Genomic DNA, 24278 nt, shown 5'->3' on the forward strand with positions numbered 1-24278 from the left:
AGTTGCCACATGAGAGAGATGAGACTTCAATTTGGAATTGCTGTTAGGAGATCCAGACATTAAGGTAAAAAGGCATAATTCTTTCATCTGTTATGTACAATTTGTGGACCTGCCCGGCATGTACCCTCCGTGAATGAGGTGCCAATCCATTACCAGATGTCTAAACTGACTTGTACAGGGTCAGAGGCAGGTCTGTGACTTGTGGACGGGAAACTGGAGAAAGAAGCACCCACACAAACACTAATAGGGAGGGAATGTGCAAACTCCACACACAGACAGGCCAAACTGGGATTTGAGTAGAGGGGTGTGGTGATGTGAGGCAGCAGTATGGACCGCTGTCCCATATAAGATCTTCAACCAAACCCCCAAAAGTTTTGTTTTATTTCCCTTTTGAAGAAGTTGATACGAGCCATGCTTAAGGATCCCTTAAAAGTTCAATTAATGTTCCTTCCATTTTTAATAATTACAAAGACCTCTCATTTGCTGGCATGTGTCTTGGGAGGTTTCCATCCTTTAAAAGCTTTTATACATCATAACATGTTGGACGGCAGTCAGTTATTAGCAAGACAGACACATGTTGCTAAGGAAACAAACCCTTCTCCATGCCTGGTTAAGAGCTTTAATCTTCATTTCCTGTCAACTCTCTCCTACTTTACTGGCTTTCAGCTAAAAGCTTTTTTGTTCGACTACTGAGGGTAGCTGGTAGACAGTTACCACGGCAACTTGACATCATTGTGACGAACTTCCCTACTTAAAAGCTTTTAAGCAGATCCTTCATTCCTAGACTTAGGCCCCATTTCCAGGCCTCTAAAGGTTGAATTGGTTTGGTTTTGTGAGTCGCAGAGGCCAGGAGGCCTCCTGCTTGAGTGGCTCGATGTCTAGGAGGCTCTGCTTCCTCGGGATGGAGTGATAGGCTTAGGGGGGAGGAAGATGTCTGGGGAGAAGAATTACAGTTGCCTAGTTTCACCTCAGGCAGAGAAGCACAGGCGAGCAAGGAACTGGACTGACACCGAAATGAGGGCGCTGGTGTACGTGTGGGATGAATTTGTCACTGAGCTCAAAAATGCAAAGAGGAATGCCAAGATCTATGAGAAAATGGCCAAAAGGTTTTTTGAACTTACTGGGGAGCATCGCCACAGAGAGGAGATTAAAATGAAAATTACCAACATGACCTTCCAATACAGGTAAGGTGGGAAGACAGACAAATGGAGGAAAACATTGAAGAACGGGCAATAAAGTGCTGCCCCTCGTGAATGCGTGAGGGATGTGCTAGTGGGTCTGCTTAGCGAGTCTGCAGCAGCTTGGCTTGAGGACTTGAATTCAAGGACCATCCAAGTCTAGGTGATGATTATTATTGTTTGTGTTAAATAACTAACTAACATACCATTCTCAAACCAGCACCATCCAGTTCAGGGTCACAGGGGGCTTGGCAACACTGCATGTAAGCTAGCAAACAATTGTGGACAAGGAGGCAAGTCCACTACTGGGCACAATCACCTAACCTGCATGTCTTTGGGGATGTGGGAAGAAAACAAATGACAAACTATTAGTTTTGTTATTATTAATGGAAGGATTTTTAGTGTTAAATGGTGGTGTATTGTTTGGGACCTCTGCCTCACAGACTGTGATTTAAATCCCAGCCTGGCCAGAGTTTGTATGGAATAGTCATTCTCTCTCAAAGTTTGTGTACTTTTGTGCTTCTCCAGGTTGTCAAAACATGTGAGCATTAAGAACTATTTAGACCCATCAATGAATCTAAGTGAATATGGGCAACCCAGTCCAGGTCTGTTCCTTGTCTTCTGCCCATCAATGTTGGGTTAGGGCCTGCAACTTTGAATTGGAAAGTGGATGGAGGGATAGAATGCTTTTGTATTATAACTTCTATCTCTCTATTATAAAAAAAAAATCCTGTGGGAGGGAATGACTAGGAGACGATACGTGATCTTCACGTTAAGATCACGGAAGACAAATAAAAGACCCACGAGACGAAAGAGAATGGCCACGGAGCGTCTCATGGGGATATAGAACATGAGATTCTAGGAAGACCCGGCCTACTTACAAACAATATCAGAGCACAGCCAGCAAAAAAATCAGTAGTGTAAAGGCACGCAGTACACCAGGGGTCGCAGTGCATATAAAGTGTATGAAGGACAATATGTTATAAATGAAACGTTGACGACTAAAAGATCGCATTAGTGCAAACAAAAGGAAATTAATCATCAGGACCAGGTGTAATTGAAAAAATAGCAGGACAAAGCGAGGTCAGAAATAAAAGGCAAAGAGCAGAAAACAAAGTCTTTTCGCCTTCGCATCATCCAATGCACAAAACGTAGATTTACACAATAATGGAACATACGCTATGAGAATCTGTGGTCCCGCAACAGTTAAAGCAACGACAAGTTTAATTTCAAAGGAAACACAATTCAGTCAGGTGTATATTTATGATCACGGAGAAATGAGCACAACGCGAGCAGCAGAGACACGAAGTGGCAAAAAGGACAGCGGCTGTACAGGCTTTAAAATGATCGAAGGGCAGCGCGATAGCAGCTGTCCCCCCCCACCCCCTTCACAACGCGAGCAACGTAATATGTCCTGCAAGAAAGAGATTTAACCATGCCTGGGGCTGGAAATAAAGGACAGTTATTGTTTTTACAATGTCACGCGAGACAAGGCAGTGAGCCATCATTTAAAACAAGTCCACAGACATCTAACCTAGCAGTTGTTGGATTGCTTTTGGCAGACATGCATCATGTGCTCTCAGCTCTTAAAACAACGACATGCGACAAGCAGAACAGGCAGCTCGCCAGCAGCAAAAAGACAGCAGATGATCCGACGGCATCTCCTGAGCGTGAGTTGAGCCGCCCCCGCTTCACAACGCAAGCAACATTATACATCTTGCGAGAAAGAGATGTAACCACTCACGGGGCCGGAAATAAAGGACAAGTATTGTTTTTACAAAAGTTTTAAAAGTAAAAGTGAAAATAATGCATATGTAACAATTCCCATGAAAATAACAATCTCTTTAAATTGTATATCTGGTAAACCAAACCCGGGGGTGGGCAAGCGAAGCGAGCAGGGGAGAGCCCCTTAGTATATTATAAAGACAATGATAAAGAGTGGCACAAAAAGGATGGAGAATGACTCGAGTCTTGTCACAGTGCAGGCCGAACAAATTTGTATTCTATTTTTGTTTAAGGCAATCATGAAATATGAGATGGATATGAATCAATACAGCTACAATATTTTTAAGTTGGAATTCAGAATGTGCCCTATCTCATCCCTGAATTGTCTTTACATGGATCTAGGTTCTGTTTGAAAAGCTTCTGTAACTGTTTTATTCTTAAAGACAATAGAAGCACTAGAGTCTAGTTTTTGTTTTATTGGAGGGTCTTTCAATGTGTGATTCTCTTGCTTAATTTTACTTGTCGGTTGCTGTGGTCCACAACATGACTACCAGCACTGCCAACAGTCTAAGTGTTGTGTTTAGTTGAGAGTCATTGTCATGTGTACATAGTGTACTGTGTACAGCGACATTTTTAGTTACCTATTTACTCAGAATACTGACTATACCCATATATATATATATATATATATATATATATATATGTGTGTGTGTGTGTGTGTGTGTGTGTGTGTCACATTAGGTTCAAACTTAAAAAACAGACAAAAATTGCTTGCAAGCACACTTTATTCTTGCACTTGAAACAACAATGGAGGCTTTAGTAGACACACAGCCAATATGACAACTTTTTCGGTTGTTTAACTCCCATTGTGGGTTCCATGGAATCGACAGAATTCAAAGGCATTTTCCTTAGTGCTATTGAGTTATATAGAGGCAGAAGGAAAACCACCACACACCTACTACAAAATACAAAAATTGACCTGAAAGTTAAAGGTTTCTGCTACAGTGAGATTTAAGATTCGTGCCTACCTGCATGTGATCCTGCATTTATTAAACCAGTATGTGTGAAAGTGTTAATTCTATGTAACTAAATCGGCTCTAAGAAGCAAAAGCCTATACTGATTGCTCACAATATATATGATAAATAATAAGACAAATTGTCAACAAAAAAAAAGCTACAGGGTTCCAACTGAGAGATCCCATTTCATGTGTGCTTTATGCAATGAAATCGATGAAAGAAGAGGAAAAATATAATTTTTGGCACCCTCTAGTGCTGCCAACTTGAGAACTGCAGGAATGCCTGTTGAGCTCATTCTCTCCCTTTGGTCAAACTGTTGCAGTCATCCTTTTATTTATTTATTTATTTATTTAATTGCGGATTGACAGACGAGGTGGAACAGAGGATGGGGAGACCGGCCACTGTTCTTTCATTCTAAAGAGGAAAACAGAGACTGTGTGAATAAATCTTTCACCATTTGCTACACCCCTGTGTACTCTTAAAGTTGTTCATGTAAAAAACGCAGAAGAGCCCCAGTAAGAGTGAAACACGTGTCGTGTACTCTTTGTATTATTTGCCAGGTACTGTATCACATATCTATGAGCTGCTTCTCACAATTGGTAGGACGTGGTGGACATTTGCCAACTGGCCGACCAACCACAAGCGTTACCTAAATAATCAGATTGTGTTTCAGAACTAAGAATTTTTTATTCATATATATATATATATATATATATATATAGAGAGAGATAGATAGATAGATATACACACACACACGCACGCATGAACACATGTAATATTTTCATATTTACACGCACACATAATTGTATGTGATATATGTCTGCAAGTACTTGCTTTTATGTGTGCGCTACGTGCCAACCTCTTCACATTTCTGCTGCTCGTGTTCTGAAGAGGGGGGCTGAACACAACCCAAGGAGATGTGGTTGCTTCTCCGAAACCCCCTCTTAAACTGAGATACAATGGGAAACAAATACAATTTTTTTACCTCCTCTTTGCTCGATCAGCTGTTGCCTTGCTGCTGCTGCTGCCGTGCCATGTGATCTGCATCTTGCACGGCGCTTTGAACATTTGAAAGCCTGTACAGCAGCTGGCCTACTTTTTTGTCCTGTATTTCCGGCTCCAGACGTGGTTCAATCTTTTGGCACAAAGTCTTGTCTCGCGGGATGTGAGTTCTTGATATTTTTTAGTCTATAATTTAAAAAATGGAATAAGAATCTGAAAATCTAACAACATCACATTAAAATTCTATAATTTCTGAAAAGAATGACACCAAACATATATACTGTATGTAGATTTTAAAATAAGCCTGATTTAAAGTGTGACATAAAAACGTCACATAAAATCGTTGCACTTTAAGGCTTAGGATTATATATATAGGGCGGAATGGTGGCGCAGTGGGTAGTGCTGCTTCCTGGCAGTAAGGAGCCCTGGGTTAACTTCCCGGGTCCTCCCTACGTGGAGTTTGCATGTTCTCCCCGTGTCTGCGTGGGTTTCCTCCCATAGTCCAAAGACATGCAGGTGAGGTGCATTGGCGATCCTAAATTGTCCCTAGTGTGTGTGTGTGTGTGTGCCCTGCGGTGGGCTGGCGCCCTGCCTGGGATTTGTATCCTGCCTTGTGCCCTGTTTTGGCTGGGATTGGCTCCAGCAGACCCCCATGACCCTGTAGTTAGGATATAGCGGGTTGGATAATGGATGGATATGTATGTATGTAGGTATGTGTGCATATATACAGTGTGTGTGTATATATATATATATATATATATATATATATATATATACACATACATACACACACACACACACATTATCTATATATATATATATATATATATATTATATATATATATATAATATATATATATATATATACACACGCAGTACATACATAGAAACACACGCACACACACACACACACACACATATATATATATATATATATATATATATATATATATATATTGTAACAATAGCGCCTTCTTGTGCCCATCCTGGCACAGACTCACATGGAGGCACGTATAAAAATCAAAATAAAGATTTATTTTTCTTTTCCTGTGGGGAACCCCACAGGCAATACACAGTCCCAATCAAGCACTGTCCACAACCAAAACCCGCCCTTCTGGCACCACCACTCCTCCCTTGAAGCTTTGTACTCTCCTCCCGACTCTGGCCACTGAGTGGTGGTGGCTGGCCACTTTTATAGCCCACCCAGAAGTGTTCCAGGTGCTTGACCACCTGGTCCCAATTGCACTTCCGGGTGAGGCTAAAGATTTGTCCAGCCGGGCTGTGGAATCCAGGCAGCACCCCCTAGCGGCCACCCCGGGTCCCAACCAGGCTGTGGAGGACTCCATCTCCCATGGAGCCCTGCAGGAGGTTGGGGAATCACCGTCGGCCAGGGAGGCTGCCACCAAGCGTCCCGGGGGAGGTATTGAGCTGCCCATGGTTGCTCCCCCGGAACATATGCAGCAGGGGCATCCTGGCCGGGCATGGGACCTGGCCGCCTGTCACAATATATATACAGTATACACATACTGTGTGTGTCTATGTATATGTATATACTGTATATATATAATAAACAAATAAAGTTACTTTACAGTATTTGTTCTAATGATTGCTTGTTCAATAACCTTATGATTTATGATTAGAAGCTGTCTCTGAATATACTGGTGCCAGTGCTAATGGCCCTATACCATTTGCTAGATGGGAGGATTGAGAAAAGTGCCAGATGGCTGAGGTCAATAATAACACTGTTTGCCTTTCTAAGGCATATGTCCTGAACAGAAGGCAGCTGGATGCCAGTAACGTTCTGTGCCACCATCACCACCCTCTTCAGTGGTTTACTGTCTGGAGCTGAGCAGGTTATGAACCAGGATGTGAAAATAGACTATACTGTACACCTGTAGAAGTTCAAGCGAGCAGATGGAGAAATACAAGCTACCCTCAGTTATCTGAGAAAGTGGAGGTGCTGGTGAGCATTTTTGATAGGAGTTGAAATGTGTTGTGCCCACTTCCGTTCATCACTGATGGTAACTTCAAGAAATTTGTAGCTGCTCACTGTTTCCACAGCATCCTTTCTTTCTCCTTGCTGAAGTTTATGACCAGCTCCTTGGGTTTGAAGATGTTTTCCTTGGACATTAACAATCATATTGTTGTCCTAGCTCAGAAGGTAGGCTTCTTTTCTGAGAGCTGTTTTATCGAGGTTGGTGACGAGGCTGATGGTGGTGTCTTTAGAAACTTTAATGGTGAAGTTGGAGCTGTATCTAGCCACACAGTCGGAGCTGAACAAGGAGTTCAGAAGGGGGCTGAGCACGCTAACCTATGAAGTGCCCGTGTTTAGGTTCAGCGTGGAGGATGCGATGCTGACAATGTGCACATGCTGAGGTCTGTTAGTTAGAAGTCTTCTATGCAGATGCAGAGGTTAGCTCTAAGTCATAAATTGAGGAGTTTAGTGATCATCTTTTGTACAACAGGGTTGGAAAACAGTGAAGAAATTGTGCAAACAATCAGGTTTCAGATTATTTTTATGAATCTCTTTTCTTCTTATAAACTCAGATCTGTTTAAATGTTCTTAATGAAGTTTACATAAACACAAATTAAAACAAATAAAGCTCTACATGATGTAGAGCAGTTTGGTGTGGCATTGTTATATATATAATAGCATCCATTGTGTGACTTTCCTGGACACCACCAGTCGGAGACCACTTCTTTATAAAAGACACACGTTTATTAAACATTAAATAAACACAGATCCACACAGCACACAATGCACAACGCAATAATCACCCCAAAATCAAGTCTTTCTCAGTCCTTGGCCGCCTTTCCTCTCCTCCTGGGAGCTTCGTCCTACTCCCACTCCCGACTCTGGCTCACTGACTGTAAGGAGGCGGCCCCTTTTATTCCTGCCCGGATGTGCTCCAGGTGGCTGATGATGTCCATCCAGCAGCACTTCCTGGTGTGGCGGAAGTGCTGCCCTTTGAACCGGAAGCACTCCGGGCGTCCCTGGCCGATCCCTCTGCCATCTTGCCAAGTGTGGCGGAAGTAATCACATCCGGGTCTCCTGAGGCTTAAAGCACCCCCTGGCAGTGGCCACGGTTCCCAATAGGTCAAATCCTCTTTGTCTCTTTCCCGTGGTCCTCTTTTTATCCAGGGCGGCTGCCCCCTTGTGCCCCGGAAGCTGTTAATGTCCCTTTCCGGTCCCTCCAGGCATCCCGGCCAGGTAATGACCGCAGTCATCTGTGACACCATCCATCCATTATCCAAACAGGTTCAAGTAACTCATAACATTTCCATACAAAACACTCTGTCTTGTCTGTCTGTCTGCCAAAAATGTTTACTTTTTGTCTTTTCACACACTATACTTGCTTTTACATTTGTCTTAATTTTTATTTTAATTTTATAGCCATCCAACCCTTTTTAACATGATGTCCACTCTGTATCCCTCTTTGCTGTTTCCTGCATTTTGCTATAAGCCTGAACAAAGCGAGCGCACACATCGGCTCCTTAGGGCAGACTGAAGAGATGCCTTGGCTGCAAATGTTGCCACATCTTTCTAAATTTTGAATCTCTTCCTGCATTTTATAATTATTAACATAATAAACATATTCGGGTGTTTATCTTGCCTGACATACAACACTGCAGAAATGGAACAGTAGCAGTTATCTGTCCACCATCAATGCTCTTTTACTGTCACTCTCTGTTCAGTAGAATGCGTATCTTTAAAGGATAAGGTTCTCTTTTTATTCCATTTTCACAGTTGTGTGATACGTTCGTTTGCCTCAGAAACTTGCATTTTTGATAAAAGCTATATTTATAAAGGATCTCCCACACTGCTATTCTGAGGTCAGATACTTACATTTTTTCTGCTCTTACATACTTTACGATGTTATCTAGTGAGGTGTACTTTACGCACATACACAGCTACATTGCCAGCATTTAAATGATCTCTTATAGCGTTGAAGTAACCTTTAATTCAAAGTGTATCTATGGAAACAGCCCGTTGCAGAATAACTCGTAGGATTTCTCAAGCTATCCATTGCCAGCTGAAAGTTATATGCAGTTCTCATTTTTAGAATTCTAGGCATCTTTTCCAAGAACATCTGCAAATGCATTCCAGGGTTTAGGGGTTTACATTGACATTGAATTTTCATTTTCCTTTTAATCTGCAGAAGCAACAAATAATATAAATAAAATAAAAGTTATGGTACAGGGTGAAAGGTGACACACATAAAGTAGACTGACGTGCAGAAATTGGACATCTAAAGTGCATTCCAGATAGAAAGTTGAAGGTGATCTGCCAGCTCTTTACTTCACTCAGCCTGTGCCATGTGCAGTCCGGGGAGGATTGAGGGTATTAAAAGGTTTCAAACTAAAGCTTAAATCCTACTTCAAGATAGAGGGGCACCTAATTGTGATGCATTTGATGGGGTCTTTGGAACTGATATGATAAATGTTGATGAGACAAGTTGGATTTCCACCAGATCTGCTCTCATGTACTGGAAGTGTAGATTAGAGGAGAACTGTTTAAACAGGCATTCTGAGGAAGACAACTGAGAATAACTTACATTTCTAGATTTTATACTGCTTAATGTATTAGATAACCTGATGGAAACATCATCCATCGATTTTTCCTGAATTTGCTTTTTCCATTATGTGCTCATAACAAGCAAAACTCCATCCCAAGTGGTTGAAGTGAAGATGCAGGATTTATTTCTGCATGGTCAGCCAGTATATCACAGTGCAGACATCCACACTTAAGATAAGATTCCTTTATTATCATTGCATAACACATACAATGAAATTCCGGTACACTACCTGAAACCAAAAAAAAAGAACACACACACATCTAATATTTAATATTCTCACACGTTTTTTAAAAATATTGCACAAGTTAAGATAATAAATAATGATGCAATATGATATTTCACAATTATATCTATAATGTGTGTGATTTCAGTATAGAATTTAGTGTAGTAATCGTGTTGGGGTAGAAATTTGCAATGCCAATAAGAAGCCCCATTTATTCGATACCAGGATGCATTAATAAGAGCTCAAGAAACTGGTGGAAGGCACCTAATGGCCTCTATTTGCATCAGTCTTCTCCTTCCAATGAAATCTGTCACTCAAGAGGTATCAATTAGAGGGACTGTTGCTCTTCTGGGCAAAGCCCCATTGTGCGTTTTTACTTCTCTGAAGGTAGGACATTGACACTTTGGATAGGGCAGATAAGACACAAAAAGACATAGCAACACTTAAAGTTGTGCAGAGCTGAGCAACCAAGTGCATCCCAGGTGACAGACTCAGTAAATTAAACCTGTTTAGTCTTAATCAGAGGAGACTGTGTGAAGACCTAATCCAGGTTTTTAAAATCCTCAAAGCAATTGTTAAAATAGATCTAGCAGAATTCTTTCAACTTTCAAGTGAATCATGTACTTGAAGACATTAGTGGAAATTAAGAAGAAGTGCTTTTAAAACTGAAGCCAGGAAGCCCTTCTTTACTCAAAGAATTATGGGACTCTGCAACAAACTACCAAGACATGTACTTGATGCAGAAACCCTGACAACCTTTAAGAAAAATCTGGAGGAGATATTAGGATACTGCGGTGGGTTGGCACCCTGCCCAGGATTGGTTCCCTGCCTTGTGCCCTGTGTTGGCTGGGACTGGCTCCAACAGACCCCCGTGACCCTGTGTTTGGATTCAGCAGGTTGGAAAATGGATGGATGGATGGATATTAGGATAGCTTAGCTATTAGCTGAACAAACAGGAATGATGGGCTGAAGGGTCTCTTCTCGTTCGTCGGATATCTTATGTCTTCCTTCATGTGTGTGAAATTTCAGCTGCCACTTAAAATCATTACCTATACAGTAATCCCTCGCTACTTCGCGGTTCACTTTTCGCGGATTCACGACTTTGCGGATTTTATATGTAAGCATATCTAAATATATAACGCGGATTTTTTGCTGCTTCGTGGGTTTCTGCGGACAATGGGTCTTTTTACTTCTGGTATTTGCTTCCTCAGTTGGTTTGCCCAGTTGATTTCATACAAGAGATGCTATTGGCGGATGGCTGAGAAGCTACCCAATCAGAGCACGCAGTTAAGTTCCTGTGTGCTGCTGATTGGCTCAGCGACGGAGTGCTGCATTAACCAGGAAGTCTCATCTCACTCATTCAGCATTAACGTGCTCTTGCTACTGCATTCAGGGGATTATCACCTTCATCATCATCATTTTTACTGCGCAGCATATTCATCACCATCATCACGTCATATATAGCTACGTGTACTTCGCTATACAGTAAGTGTAAACTTATCTACCGATTTCATATTGCTTAGCAGTTGTCCCTGTTATTAATAGAGTAAAGGATGGGTTGTAAACAATACAGGGAGGGTTTAAAAACATCCAAATACACGTTAAATAATTAAATAAATATGGTGTCCCTACTTCGCGGAAATTCAGTTATCGCGGTCGGCCTTGGAACCTATCTCCTATAAGTGAGGGATTACTGTAATGGCAAAACTATTATCACATTCTTAGCAAGGACCACCCATGAGTCATCTATTAGCCTAACATGAACATCTTTGGGACTTTTTGAGAATTCCCTATGAGCATGGACATGACATACAACTCTCATCAAGACCGTGGCCAAGCTGGTCTTCGATACTAGGCCTGAGAGACGATCGTGCCAAGCACCTCCTGATCTGCCGAGCCTGAGGACAAAGTACAGTTTAATAACACTGAAGTTACTAACCTGCAAAGAAAACATGGGCTGAAAACAGCTTAGGGATAAGAATTTGCCTGTGGTATGCTTTTGTTAAGAATTATAAAGAAAACAGCTAAATTTAATTTCTAAATATAGTTTTGAGGTGATCCGACTGGATTCAAGAAATGATGATAAATACAATAGAACGGATATTCGTTTATCTTGAAATGTGAAGTTTTATTTGCACTGCAGGCTCAGATACTGCGTGCAGAGACAACAACAGTTCCACTTTTATAATGTTACGCTTCATTGTACATCAGTGCCATTTATATTACACGGCCTCACATAATAGTTGTTAAATATGAAAATATCCATAATAATACAAACTGTAATAATTTATTCCTGCAACTTTAGTTTTTAAAAAACATACTAATTCTGTTAAAAACACAAAATTCAGATGGTCTTGAAAAGTTTTAATGGACAACAAAACATTAGTGACAGTAAATATTACCTAATGTTAGTTATGCTAACTAGCGCCATGACAGCATTCCCTTTGTATTGACTTTGATCCTACAGCATCACATCTGAATCGTACGCGGTGGAGGAGTAAAAGTGTCTCCTGCATAAACATTTGGTAACTCTGAGGGACCGTTGAGTCTGTTACAGTGCAATGACAACTCACTTTGCTCAGTGGATTAATTAAGTTTCAAGTCCAGATTTTTGTGAGCCTTGCAATGGTGGCAACTTGACAGTGACCATGTTTGGAAGACACTAAGGATGAACAAAGTTTCAACTGCTGCGACTTCAGACGTGACAAGACCCCTTTCCAGGGAAAGAAAATGTAAGTGGAAGATTGTAATAATACACCTTAATATATGAGTGTTACTGTCCAGGGATGACTGTGATGCTGCACTAAATGGCTAAAACTTAATGGACACCTGCCCATCACACCTATATGAGCTTGTTGGACATCTCATTCCAAAACCATGGGCACTAATATGGAGTTGCCACAGACCCCAACACCTCACCCCCAAATTGTGACTGTAACAACCTCCACTCTTCTGGGAATATTTTCCACATGATTTTGGAGCAGGCATTTGTACCCATTCTACCTAAAGAGCATTTGTGAGTTCAGATACTGATGGATTTGGCATCAACATTCCAAACCCATCCCAAGGTCATTTAGTAGGGTTGAGGTTAGGAGTGTGTGCAGGCCACTTCACTGGCTTTGTGCACAGGGACACAGTCATGCTGGAACAGAAAAGGGCATCCCCAAATGGTTGCCACATAGTTGTCTAAAATGTCTTTGTATGCTGTAGCATTAACAGCAACATTCGCTGGAACCAAGGGGGCCTGGCTCAGACCCTGAAAAATAGCCCTAGACCATTATCTATCTGTAGGCACTATGTAGTCCAGAAGATAGTGTCCTCCTGGCAACTGGCAAACCCAGAGTTATGCATCTGACCTCCAGATAAGGAAGCTTGATTCATGTCTCCAGAGAACATGTTTCCACTGCTCCAGAGTTCAATGTTGTGCTCTACTCCACTCCATCCGAGTTGCTCAACCATGGAAACGCATTTCATGGAGCTGCCGATGTCAGGTTGTTGCGCTGATGTGGCTTCCAGAGGCAGCTCAGAACTCTGCTGTGAGTGATGTAACACAGGATAGCCAGTTTTTACATGCTATACTCTTGTGGACGAAAAAGGCACACTGAAAAGCAGGCAGATAATAGTTTCTAAATTCTCCTGTTTATTAATTTGGAGTCACAGTAAGTAGAGATTCAAAAGAGTATAACTTATTGCCGCAAAGCTCAATTGAACCCCGATCAAAAGCCAGGAGGGGTTTTTTATACTTCAGCATCTCATGATTAATAAGACAGAAAGAACATCCTTATCAAAACAGTAAAGTTAAACAATATGTCTGTTGAGCTAAGCATTATCTGTGTTTTGGAAGCTAAGCACAGGAGAGACGCCTTTGCATAAACTACATGTACTTTCTGCAGCCTTGTGACCTTGTCCCTGAAACATTCACTCTGAGAAAGGGAAAACAAGAAACAGCTTACATTTTATTCATGTGGACACTATTTCTCCTGAACCCTGGAATAACATATTTTTGTTAGTTCATAATCCAAAGCGTCTCTCACTGGCAAGTTACAAAATAGTTATTATAAAAATTCTAATTTACTAAACACACAAAATACATGGTGCTGAGGAGAACATTCTTCTTCTACACTCTTCATCACTCATTGGCCCCACTCTGTGTGTCTGCATGGTCTACCACTTCAAGGCTGAACTGTTGTTGCTCCAAGACTTTTCCATTTCACAATAATAACACTTACAGTTGACCATGGCAAATCTAGCAGAACAGAAATTTCATGCACTCGCTTGTGGCAAAGGTGGCATCCTATGGCTGTACCACATTTAAACTCACTGAACTCTTCAGTATGACCCAATGCTTGTTCATGGAGATTGCATGGCTATGTGCTTCATTTTGTACACTGGTTACAAATGAAACCCATCAAACTCCGTAATTTGGAGGGCTGTTCACATACTTTTGGTCATATAGTGGGTGGTTATATTCTTTCATACGGCTTCTATGGTGCTAACAAGCATTCTGACCAGAATCCGTTTCCATTCTAATCCAATTCTTTAACACTTTCATGTGGGGACCTTCACATCTTCTTGTTTTGAGTGAAAGTGATATTGGCCTGCCTGTGACAGTCTGGAATGAATCAATAATAATGTTTTGTATGCTGGCAGTTATTTGTTCAGTCTTTTGGGATTTCTCATAATGATACACAGTTGGCATACGTGTTTAACTGTTGCTGGTAAAGCCCACCATAATGTTAAAACTTTCCATTCTCCTCACATTTTTGGTCTTGATCTTCATGAGTACACCCAGGCTGTAAGCAGAGGTCCTCATCTACAGTTTGTACATTAACAACCAAAATGACGAACTTTCATCTACAGAATTCAAGCAAAAAATATGGTGGGATATTAAAAAAGTGTCTGAGGATGCACTGCCATCTCTGCCCTCTGGACTGGACAGAGGGCAGAGATGCCAGTGTTTCACAATTGTGCAAAAAGTACGGTTGGGTACAGAAGGTATTGCAGATACCCTATCATCCAATCAATGTCCATTCATTTTTCTAATCCTTATTTTACTTCTTCAACAGGAAGCTGAAGTGCACAACTGATGGCAGAACAACCCCACCAGATTGGCCCTACTATCAACCAATCGATAAAATCCTCTCCAAAGTGTCAGACTCCACAACAACAAACAAGTTTGACATTCTCCAGTCTGCACCTTCCACCTCCCAGACAGAAGCCTCTCCATCACTACCTCCCAGCTCTCCGCCATTCTTTCTGCCAGAGTGCATGGGCTCATCTGAAGAAAACCAGAGGCGTGATGAAGACGAAGATGAAGGCTCTGTCAGTTCTGTTAGTTTCCACTCCGTTGAGGCCGGGTATGAGCATGCTGTAATCTCCTTTGAAGACCTTTAGACTGACACATCCATTCACTTTTCAGCTCATGTACAGTATGCCATTTGAAAGTCCCATTTAACATGTGCAAAGCTTTATTTTAGTATCAACTTTTTGCTGTCCTTTTATCAGTGGGTAATATACAGTGAATTCAGAAAGTATTCGGACCCCTTCACTTTCTGTACACATTATTGTGTTATAGATTTCATTTTAAATGGATAAATGTGCCATTTGTGGCTGTTAATCTACACTCATAATGACAAAAAAATACACCCATAATGAAAAAATGTTTTTTGAAAGGTTTGCAAATGCATTAAAAATTGGAATATCTCATTACATAAATATTCAGACCCTTTGCTGTGGTGCTGTAAATTGAGGTCAGGTGCATCCTGGTTGCTTGAGATGTTTCTAGAACTTGACTGGAGACCTCCTGTGGCAAACTGAATTGACTGGATATCGCTTACCAAGGCACACACCTGTGTACATAAGGTCCCACAACTCATACTGCAAGTCAGTACAAAAGTCTGTACACAGGTCATGAAGTCCAAAGAACTCTCTGTAGACCTCTGCTATCAAATTGTGATGATGCACACATCAGGACAAGGGTATAAAACCATTTCTAAAGCTTTGAGTGTTGCCAGGAACACTGTAACCTTAATAATTGTGAAATGGAAAAAGATTCAAATCACCAGGGGCCTCGTGTATAAACGGTGCGTATGCACAGAAATGTTGCGTACGAACGTTTCCATGCTCAAATCGCGATGTATAAAACCTAAACTTGGCGTAAAGCCACGCACATTTCCACGGTACCTCATGCCCTGGCGTATGCAATTTCTCCACTTGGTTTTGCAGACTGGCGGCACCCAGCGTCAAAGCAGTGCTACTGTTCCTGTGTGGTCACCTTTCTTTCTTAGACCCACATTCCTGACGCTGCTTTATAAATACACTGAAACTAACTGCATATTGTTTATTAGTGTAATGCATCTGATTGTAATTAACCTGTAGCAATATAATGGTCCAGAGAATAGCCATAGTATTCCAAATACCATACTGTAACTGCTATAGCGTTGTTACGCTCACTGCATCTTCTTCTTCTTTCAGCTGCTCCCGTTAAGGGTTGCCACAGCAGATCATCTTTTTCCATATTACTCTCACTGCACCACTCGGAGTATTTATATCACTGTATCTGAGTGGGGAATCACAGCAGCAGCTGATCGGAAAGAGAATTATCAGTATACAGTTTCAAGTACACACTACCTCAACCACGGCAAAAAGCGTCAAAGCCTTTCCTGTACGGACCTCGCGTTTCAGAAACAGTTTCATCCCAAGAACTACAAACGCACTCAATCAGTCCATCAAGTGCTCCTTATAGAACTGTTTGTGCTTATAAGTACAATTACCTCACTGTAAACTTACACTACAGTTATAATATTGCACAACCTGCGCCACTTTATAAAGCGTGTATGATGACAAAATCATTTTTAAGATGAAATGCAGCAAAACATGTTGAATATAGTATACAGATAAAACTTTAACTTCATTTAAATAATCTGTATCGTTAATAATTAAACATGTGAGGACACGGTGCCGCAGCGCCAACTAGTTCACGGATAGCTCCTGCCTTGCGCTGTATTATTGTTGGTGCTGACGCGACACTGGAAGGATAGACGGATAGAATAATTAAACATGTACTATGAAGATATTTCAATGTTCCTTAAAAGTTTTAAAGAATTGGCGTTCTAAGCTTACAGATGGCTTAACGTCTATTACAGAGCTGATTGCGTGGCGATTGGGTATTTGGAGAAAGAAAAGTAAGTACAGGAATTGGAGGTTAGTACGTTTGAAAAAGACAGTACTTCTGTAATAAATTATTTCATTGAAGGTTGCACATGGCGCAGCAAGCCTCTTGCGTGAGATATGAACAATCACTGCGCCACCGTGTTCCCATGTTTAATAACATGCTTTCATTCCTATCATCATGAAAATGATATCACATATACATCTCAGTATTTTAATTATTCAGAGAGCTGTAATATCTCGAATGTAATGGATTATGTGTCCTGTCGGAGAAAGAGAAAGAACGGAAGCACGTAGTGATTCACACACAGAGCACATAGAAGATCAAATACAAAACAAAGCATTTAACGTGCTACTTGAGAAACTAGTAAAATAAACGATTTTAAGATGAAGTTTATGATGTTCTACTTTAATGGCAAAATACACTACGTGATTAAAGTGGAAATTTCGAGATTAAAGTTGACATTTCGTGCTTTTTTCCCACTGTGTGCCTATGTTTTTGTCTGTGCCTTAATAAGCTTTCATATGACACTCAGACGGTGGGCTACAACTCGCCTTTTCACGGCAACTTTGATATGTGATTTCTTTTTTATTTCGGGCACTGTGCGACTTTGTGAACTTGATCTTTCGAGTTTCTCCGACACTCTGTCACTCGATCAACTTCCTTTTGTTGATTATACCACTGTTTAAACCAACAAATAGTGCGTTTTTCCTTTGCCTCCACTTGGTATTCACTGAAATTCTTATATTTTCGCCTGTGCTTTTCCCATTGTCTTTTCACAGAAGGCTATTTATATTGATTTGATAGATAGATAGATAGATAGATAGATAGATAGATAGATAGATACTTTATTAATCCCAATGGGAAATTCACAAATTTGCATATTCAAAGAGGCGTAATTCTGGGAGGAGTTGGGGCGGGACAGAAGGCGCGTGCACGTGCGTTACTTTTCACGCTGATCGGGATTTATGTAGTGGAAGAACGTGAAAGTTTGCGTGCGCACAGATTCCTGCATCTGGATTTTTCTGTGCGTACACACAATCCCGCTTTTGTGCTTACGCCATGTTATAGTGTGAGTTCTACACACGGCGTTATACATGAGGCCCCAGGAGTTTTCCTAGAATTGGTCATCAGGTCAAATGGAGTAACCGGGTAAGAAGGGCCTTAGTCAAGGAGGTGACCATGATATCATCAGAGAACTTGTCAGAATGACAGCCATCTTAGCCGTCACCATCAATCAGGTGTTTATGGTAGAGTGGCTAAGTCCGGCTTACAGTTGACCAAATGGCATTTATAGGACGCTGAGAACATGAAGAAAAACAGCCTCTGGTCTGATGAGAAAAAAATTGATCTCCAAACATTATGTCTGGCAAAGACCAGGCACTGCTCATCACCTGCCTAATACTATCCCTACTGTGAAGAATGGTGATGACAGCATCATTCTATGAGGGGGCTTGTCAGCAGCAGTGATGGGGAGGCTGGTCAGAATAGAGGGAAGAGTGAATGCAGCCAAATACTGAAAGGTCCTTAAAGAAAACCTTCTCCAGACTGGGGTGATGATTCACCTTTCAGCCATGACAGTAACTAAAATCATACAGCCAAGACGACACTGTTGTGGCATGTGCCGAGAGACCTGAAGATGGCAGTATACAGATGTTCTCCATCCAGTCTAATGCAGCTTGAGACAATCTGCCTAGAAGAATGGAATATGCTGCCCAAATCCAGGTGTGCAAAGCTTGTAGAGAATTACTCAAGAAGACTCAAAGCTGTAATTGCTACTAAATTAAAGGTCTGAATACATATATGAATGACAGATTTCAGTTTTTGATTTTTCTAAATAAGTTTGCAAACCTTTCTAAAACCATGTTTTCACTTTGTCATTATGGGTTATACAGTGAATAGCAGATTGATGGGCAAAAATGGCGAATGTATCCATTTAAAAATTAAATCTACAAAAGAATAATGTGTGCAGAAAGGGAAGAGATCTGATTACTTTCTGAAATCCACTTCATAAGAATATCCAACCGTCTATTATCAAACCTGCCTAAATCAGGTCAGGTTTGCAGAGAGCCAGAGATCGGGCATAAAGAAGGTACCAGCCTTGGGTGAGGCACACTGAGACACTAGTGTCACTAGTCAACCTAATGTGTGTGTGAGATGTGGAGTGAAAACTAGAGACTTGAGAGGAATCTATGCATGTATGGGGAGAACTTACAAACTCCTCACAGATAGTGAGCAAGCCATGGTTTTGAACACAGGCCTCTGGAGGTGTGAAGCAACACTGTGCCAGTTTTAAAATAAATTACTCTTACTGGACTTGCTATTTGTGTCTACGTGTACTGTATGTATGTGTGTATATATATATATATATATATATATATAAAATCCAACGTCTGTATGTCTGTCCGCTTTTCACGCGAGAACTATTTAACGGATTAAGATCAGGTTTCTTTCTATAATTTGCTTGAACATTCTGGTTGATTTTGCTGCTTCTCTCATTGTGCTATTTATTATAGTTCGCTTGCGGTACTGATTTATTTGCACGAATCCAAGAGACATGCAGCGGGCCAAGGGGAGGGGGGCGGGGACCTTGTCACTCACGCACCAGCCTTGGGGCATATAACTTACTTCAGCTTAGCTAGCGAATGAGAGAACTACTTAACAGATTTAGATCAGTCGTTTTTCTATAATTTGCTTGAACATTCTGGTTGATTTTGTGACTTCTGTCATCTTGCTAAGAATCATAAGTTCGCTTGCAGGAGCGATATATTCACGCGAATCTGAGACAGAGGCTGTGGGCTGAGGGAAGGGGGAGCATGATGTCAGTAGTGGGGAGCCAGGCAGGGCCTTCCTCAATGTCCTGTTTCATTATGACATGGGCGGAGCCACAGTGGACAGTAAGTGTGTATATATATATATATATATATATATATATATATATATATTGTGGCACGCGGCTGGGGGTGGCACCCAGCCAGGACTCCCAGGAAGACAGGAGGAGGGCTCATGCCTCCTCCAGACCACGAGGGGGCGACCGCCCTGGTTATATTGGGGGCCATGGGTACAGGGCTTGGAAGCTCAACCCTGTAGGGCCCCGTGGTCACTGCCAGGGGGCGTCCCCATGCCTGGAAGACCCTGGACCTCAGCACTTCCACGGGAAGAAGAGAGGAGACACCCGGAGTGCTTCCGGGTACGCAGCCGGCACTTCTGCCACACTGGGGCGTGTCTGTGGGAGATTGCCGGTGCCCACCTGGAGCACATCTGGGTGGAGATAAAAGGGGCCGCCTCCCTTCATTCGGGGCTGGAGTCGGGTGGAAGAGGATGAGGTCTTAGAGGAGAGACAGGAGGTGGCCTGAAGAGAGTGAGGCATTGTGGTATTGGCCTGGACTTTGGGGAAGTCTGTGGGTTGTGTGGCATTTCTGTACATGGTGATTGTATAATAAATGTGTGTTGGGTGACAAAATGATGTCTGCCTGTCTGTGTCCGGGCTGTTCCCCACAATATTATATATATATATATATATATATATATATATATATATATATATATATATACAGTATATATATACTGTGTTTACTGTATATATATTGTGGGAAATAGCCCAAACACAGACAGACGGACATCTTTTAAAGTCCAACACACACGTTTATTTACACAGTTCAAGTATTTAAGTGCACAACCCAGTGCCGCAGCACCAATCACCCCACAAGTCCAGGCCAAAACCACAGTCTGTCTTTCCTCTCCCAGACCTTGTCCTCTTCCACCCGACTCCAGCCCTGAATGAAGTGAGGCGGCCCCTTTTATTGTCCCGCGGATGTGCTCCAGGTGTGCTCCGGCAATCTTCCACCAACACGCCCCAGTGTGGCGGAAGTGCCGGCTGTATCCCCGGAAGCACTCCAGGTGTCCCTGCTCCTCTTCTCCCCTGCACTTCCTGGTGTGGCAGAAGTGTTGAGGTCCAGGGCTCTCCAGGCATTGGGGCGCCCCCTGGTGGTGACCACGGGCCCCTACAGGGTTGGGCTTCACAGCCCTGTATCCGTGGTCCCCAACACAACCAGGGCAGACGCCCCCTCGCGGTCTGGAGGAGGCGTGAGCCCTCCTCCGGTCCTCTTGGGCGTCCCGGCTGGGTACCACCCCAGCTGCGTGCCACAATATATATACAGTGGAACCTCGGTTCATGAACATAATTTGTTCCAAAACTCTGGTCGTAACCTGATTTGGTCATGAACCGAAGTAATTTCCCCCATAGGATTGTATGTAAATACAATTAATCCGTTCCAGACCATATGAACTGTATGAAAATATATATTTTTTTTAAGTTTTTAAGCACAAATATAGTTAATTAAACCATAGAATGCACAGCGTAATAGTAAACTAAATGTAAAAACATTGAATAACACTGAAAAAACCTTGAACAACTGTTTCATTAACTATATTTGTGCTTAAAAACTTAAGAAATATATATATGTATATACATACAGTTCGTATGGTTACGACCAGAGTTTTGGAACGAATTATGGTCGTGAACCGAGGTTCCAATCTGTGTATATATATATATATACATACATACATTCAAGGGGTTCTTTGTTCTCCATGTGGTTAGCTCTCTGGTTTTCTCACACAATCTAAACATATTCATTATATATTTAAAATTATTCTTGTGTAAATCTGGAATCCCACCTACAGTTGCATAAGGTCTTGTTCCCATTCTTACTGGCACAGATTCCCAGCCAGCGCAGGCCAGACCTGAACGGATGATTTGCACCTGTGGGGTACCCAATTACTGTCAAAAGTGAACAAACACACAGGACCAGGAGATGAGTCAGAAAAAGGGTTCAAACATCATAAACAGAAGGGATAACAAAAAATTTGAAACCCGAATTGCAAAGATCCACGTGCAAAGGTTGTTGTAGAAAGTATTTAAAGGGCTGTGTGAGTGACATCACGAAACTGCAAACCCACCACCCAGCAGCTAGGAATGGCATCCGAGCAACAGAGCCCACAAAATAGCAGCAACCATGAATAAAACAAAATGCTGCTATAGGATGCTAAATGATATAAAAATAATTCATTTTATTTATTCATTCCCACTACGCTGAAGAATTGATAAACTTGGCCACAAATTTTCTATAAAACATATTTCCAAATGTTATTTGCCCAGAAAACATTACTGAAAAACATTTTTAAAGTAGCCAAACCATAACATACCTGATTTCATTTAGTCTGACTAACATTGAGGACCCAAAGTTCTGTTAATGCAGGATGTTATAAAGACTTTCTTTTTAGATTTACCATGTACTGTAAATATCATGTTCTTCTTCAGTTCAGATTCTGCACTCACCCATTTCCATTAATGAGTTGTGTTGCTGCTTGGGTACAAGGAAAGAAACAACCTGAGATGAAATGCCAGTTCTTTACATAATCCACTAATGTCCACCCTCGCTTTCTTATACAGATTCAGAGAAAAGTCCCCAATCCACCTATTCATGGAGGAGAAAACCTGGACACTGAGAGAGAGAGCTAACACAAACGTGCAGCGAATGTGCTGGACTGAGAATCGGACCCATACTGCGCCACTAGGCCACCATAAATTAGGGATAACAATAATAATAATTTGTATTGTAGTTTATTTTTTTCAACCTGTTATTATAGTAATCACCACATCACTTTATTTATCAGGTAACTATTTAGCAGCACAATATCATTGTAGAGCCGAATATTCTTTTTTCATATTTCAATTTACACTGCAATGAACTTCATGAAAACAGGTGTAAAATATGATACCAATTACATCTGATTTTTTTTTCTTTTTCCAGCTCTGAATCCATGCCTAACAAACGAAGAAAATTTTTCACAGGCAGTCTGAAGAAAAAGAAACTGAAGCTAATGGAAGCCATGCTGATGGAGCAGAAGAAAGTAAGCAGGGCATTAGAAGAAACCTGCAGGGAGGTACGAAGGGTCATGCATCAGCAGAACTTTCTACAGGTGCAGAGTCTTCAGCTTCAAGAACGAATGATGAACCTACTGGAGAAAATGATCTCTCCTGCACCTCCACAAAACTGGCCTCAGCGGTCATAGCAAACGGGTAGACTTTGAATGGCTGGGCCTCAGACCTCTTTAGAGGACTCACTGGTAGCACTATACTGTGTTCAATTGATAAGTGTGCACCAATATCACTTTTTACTGTGGACTATAATGACAATGCTGTGATTCTTAGCATATGCTACCTGTTTCAGATATTGCACTGTGTAGTTTAAAGAGCCTAATGAATCATTAAGTACATCCTGCTCTGTCTAAAATGTATGTTTGCTTTAAATCCACACTTCATTTTGACTGGATTTTTCAAATTGGGGTTTGGAGCACATTTCCATCTTGAAGGTGAACTTCATGCTCAGTCTTGAAATCAGTCAAAGTGCAGCTTGCTAGGTTAAATGGTTTGTTATATTGCTTTGTTTACTTATATTCAGGGAGAACAGGGAAGGCATCCATTGTCTGCATGCTGCTGTGTTTATTACAGCAGCTGCCACCGGCCTATCTGTCCCATATATACTAGTGGATAACCAGAGCTGGGAACTGTGCCGTATGTTTGTAGTACTGAACAAAGAAAAATTCACAAAGTGAATAATGGACAAGCAGTGTGTTAAGACTGTCCCAGTCACTGCTACAATTCAAGACACAAGTGGAAATAATCTTAAGAAATCTGTGAGGCATCACTTACTGCAAGGGGCTGCTCAGAGGAGTTCCTTTCACAGAGGGTCGTGGTATGTCATTAGAGAGGAGGACCCTGACAGCTTCTCTTAGAGATACGTGATCCAGGCTACTTTGAAATTTTAAAGAAAATGAAATGAAACTGATATTCCAGGCAATAGATTTGCTAGAGATTTTTTAAAAGTATTAATAGAAATATCATTGTTTTTGGAGTCCTAGTTACATGCTCCTCCTGTAAACATTACAACTTAATAATGTACTACACAGGTTCAGGGCCTGTTTTAAATATGCCATCCATTTCATTTACCAAGGTTTATGTAGCAACGACAAGGAAGATGAAAGTTCTAATCTGTGTTTCTGTACAGCTTTATTTAAATATTGCTGCTATCTGTTTATGCACTGTGATTAGTATTATCAAGGATAAAGCTTATGTATCAAGCATGGTCATCTGAAGTATTCTCACATTATGGGACAGGATGTGGTCTTTCCATAAGCAGGCTCTAGTCCTTCTGATTAATCCTGTAACTGCTCATCTTGCATGGTGCCAATCACCGGCAGTGTGAAATTTCTCGCTTTTTGCTCCTACATCCCCAACTTGTGCAGCTTTGCTTGACTGACATCTGTTTATGACTGGATGCAAGTGTGGGTGCTTCATTTGCCTTGTGATGGACTGCTGCCTC

The 24278-nt window shown here is 41.4% G+C and overlaps 1 protein-coding gene across 1 annotated transcript; it reads left to right on the forward strand.

Annotated features, from left to right (window-relative positions):
- The first annotated feature begins 740 nt into the window (after positions 1-740).
- msantd1 (Myb/SANT-like DNA-binding domain containing 1) lies at positions 741-24041 on the forward strand. The gene is made up of 3 exons (XM_028801716.2): positions 741-1184; positions 14789-15079; positions 22707-24041. The coding sequence occupies exons 1-3, from the start codon at positions 931-933 to the stop codon at positions 22966-22968; spliced, it is 807 nt and encodes a 268-aa protein (XP_028657549.2). The 5' UTR covers positions 741-930; the 3' UTR covers positions 22969-24041.
- Positions 24042-24278: the final 237 nt, after the last annotated feature.

The sequence above is a fragment of the Erpetoichthys calabaricus genome, chromosome 5, assembly GCF_900747795.2.
Source record: "Erpetoichthys calabaricus chromosome 5, fErpCal1.3, whole genome shotgun sequence".
NCBI lineage: Eukaryota > Metazoa > Chordata > Cladistia > Polypteriformes > Polypteridae > Erpetoichthys > Erpetoichthys calabaricus.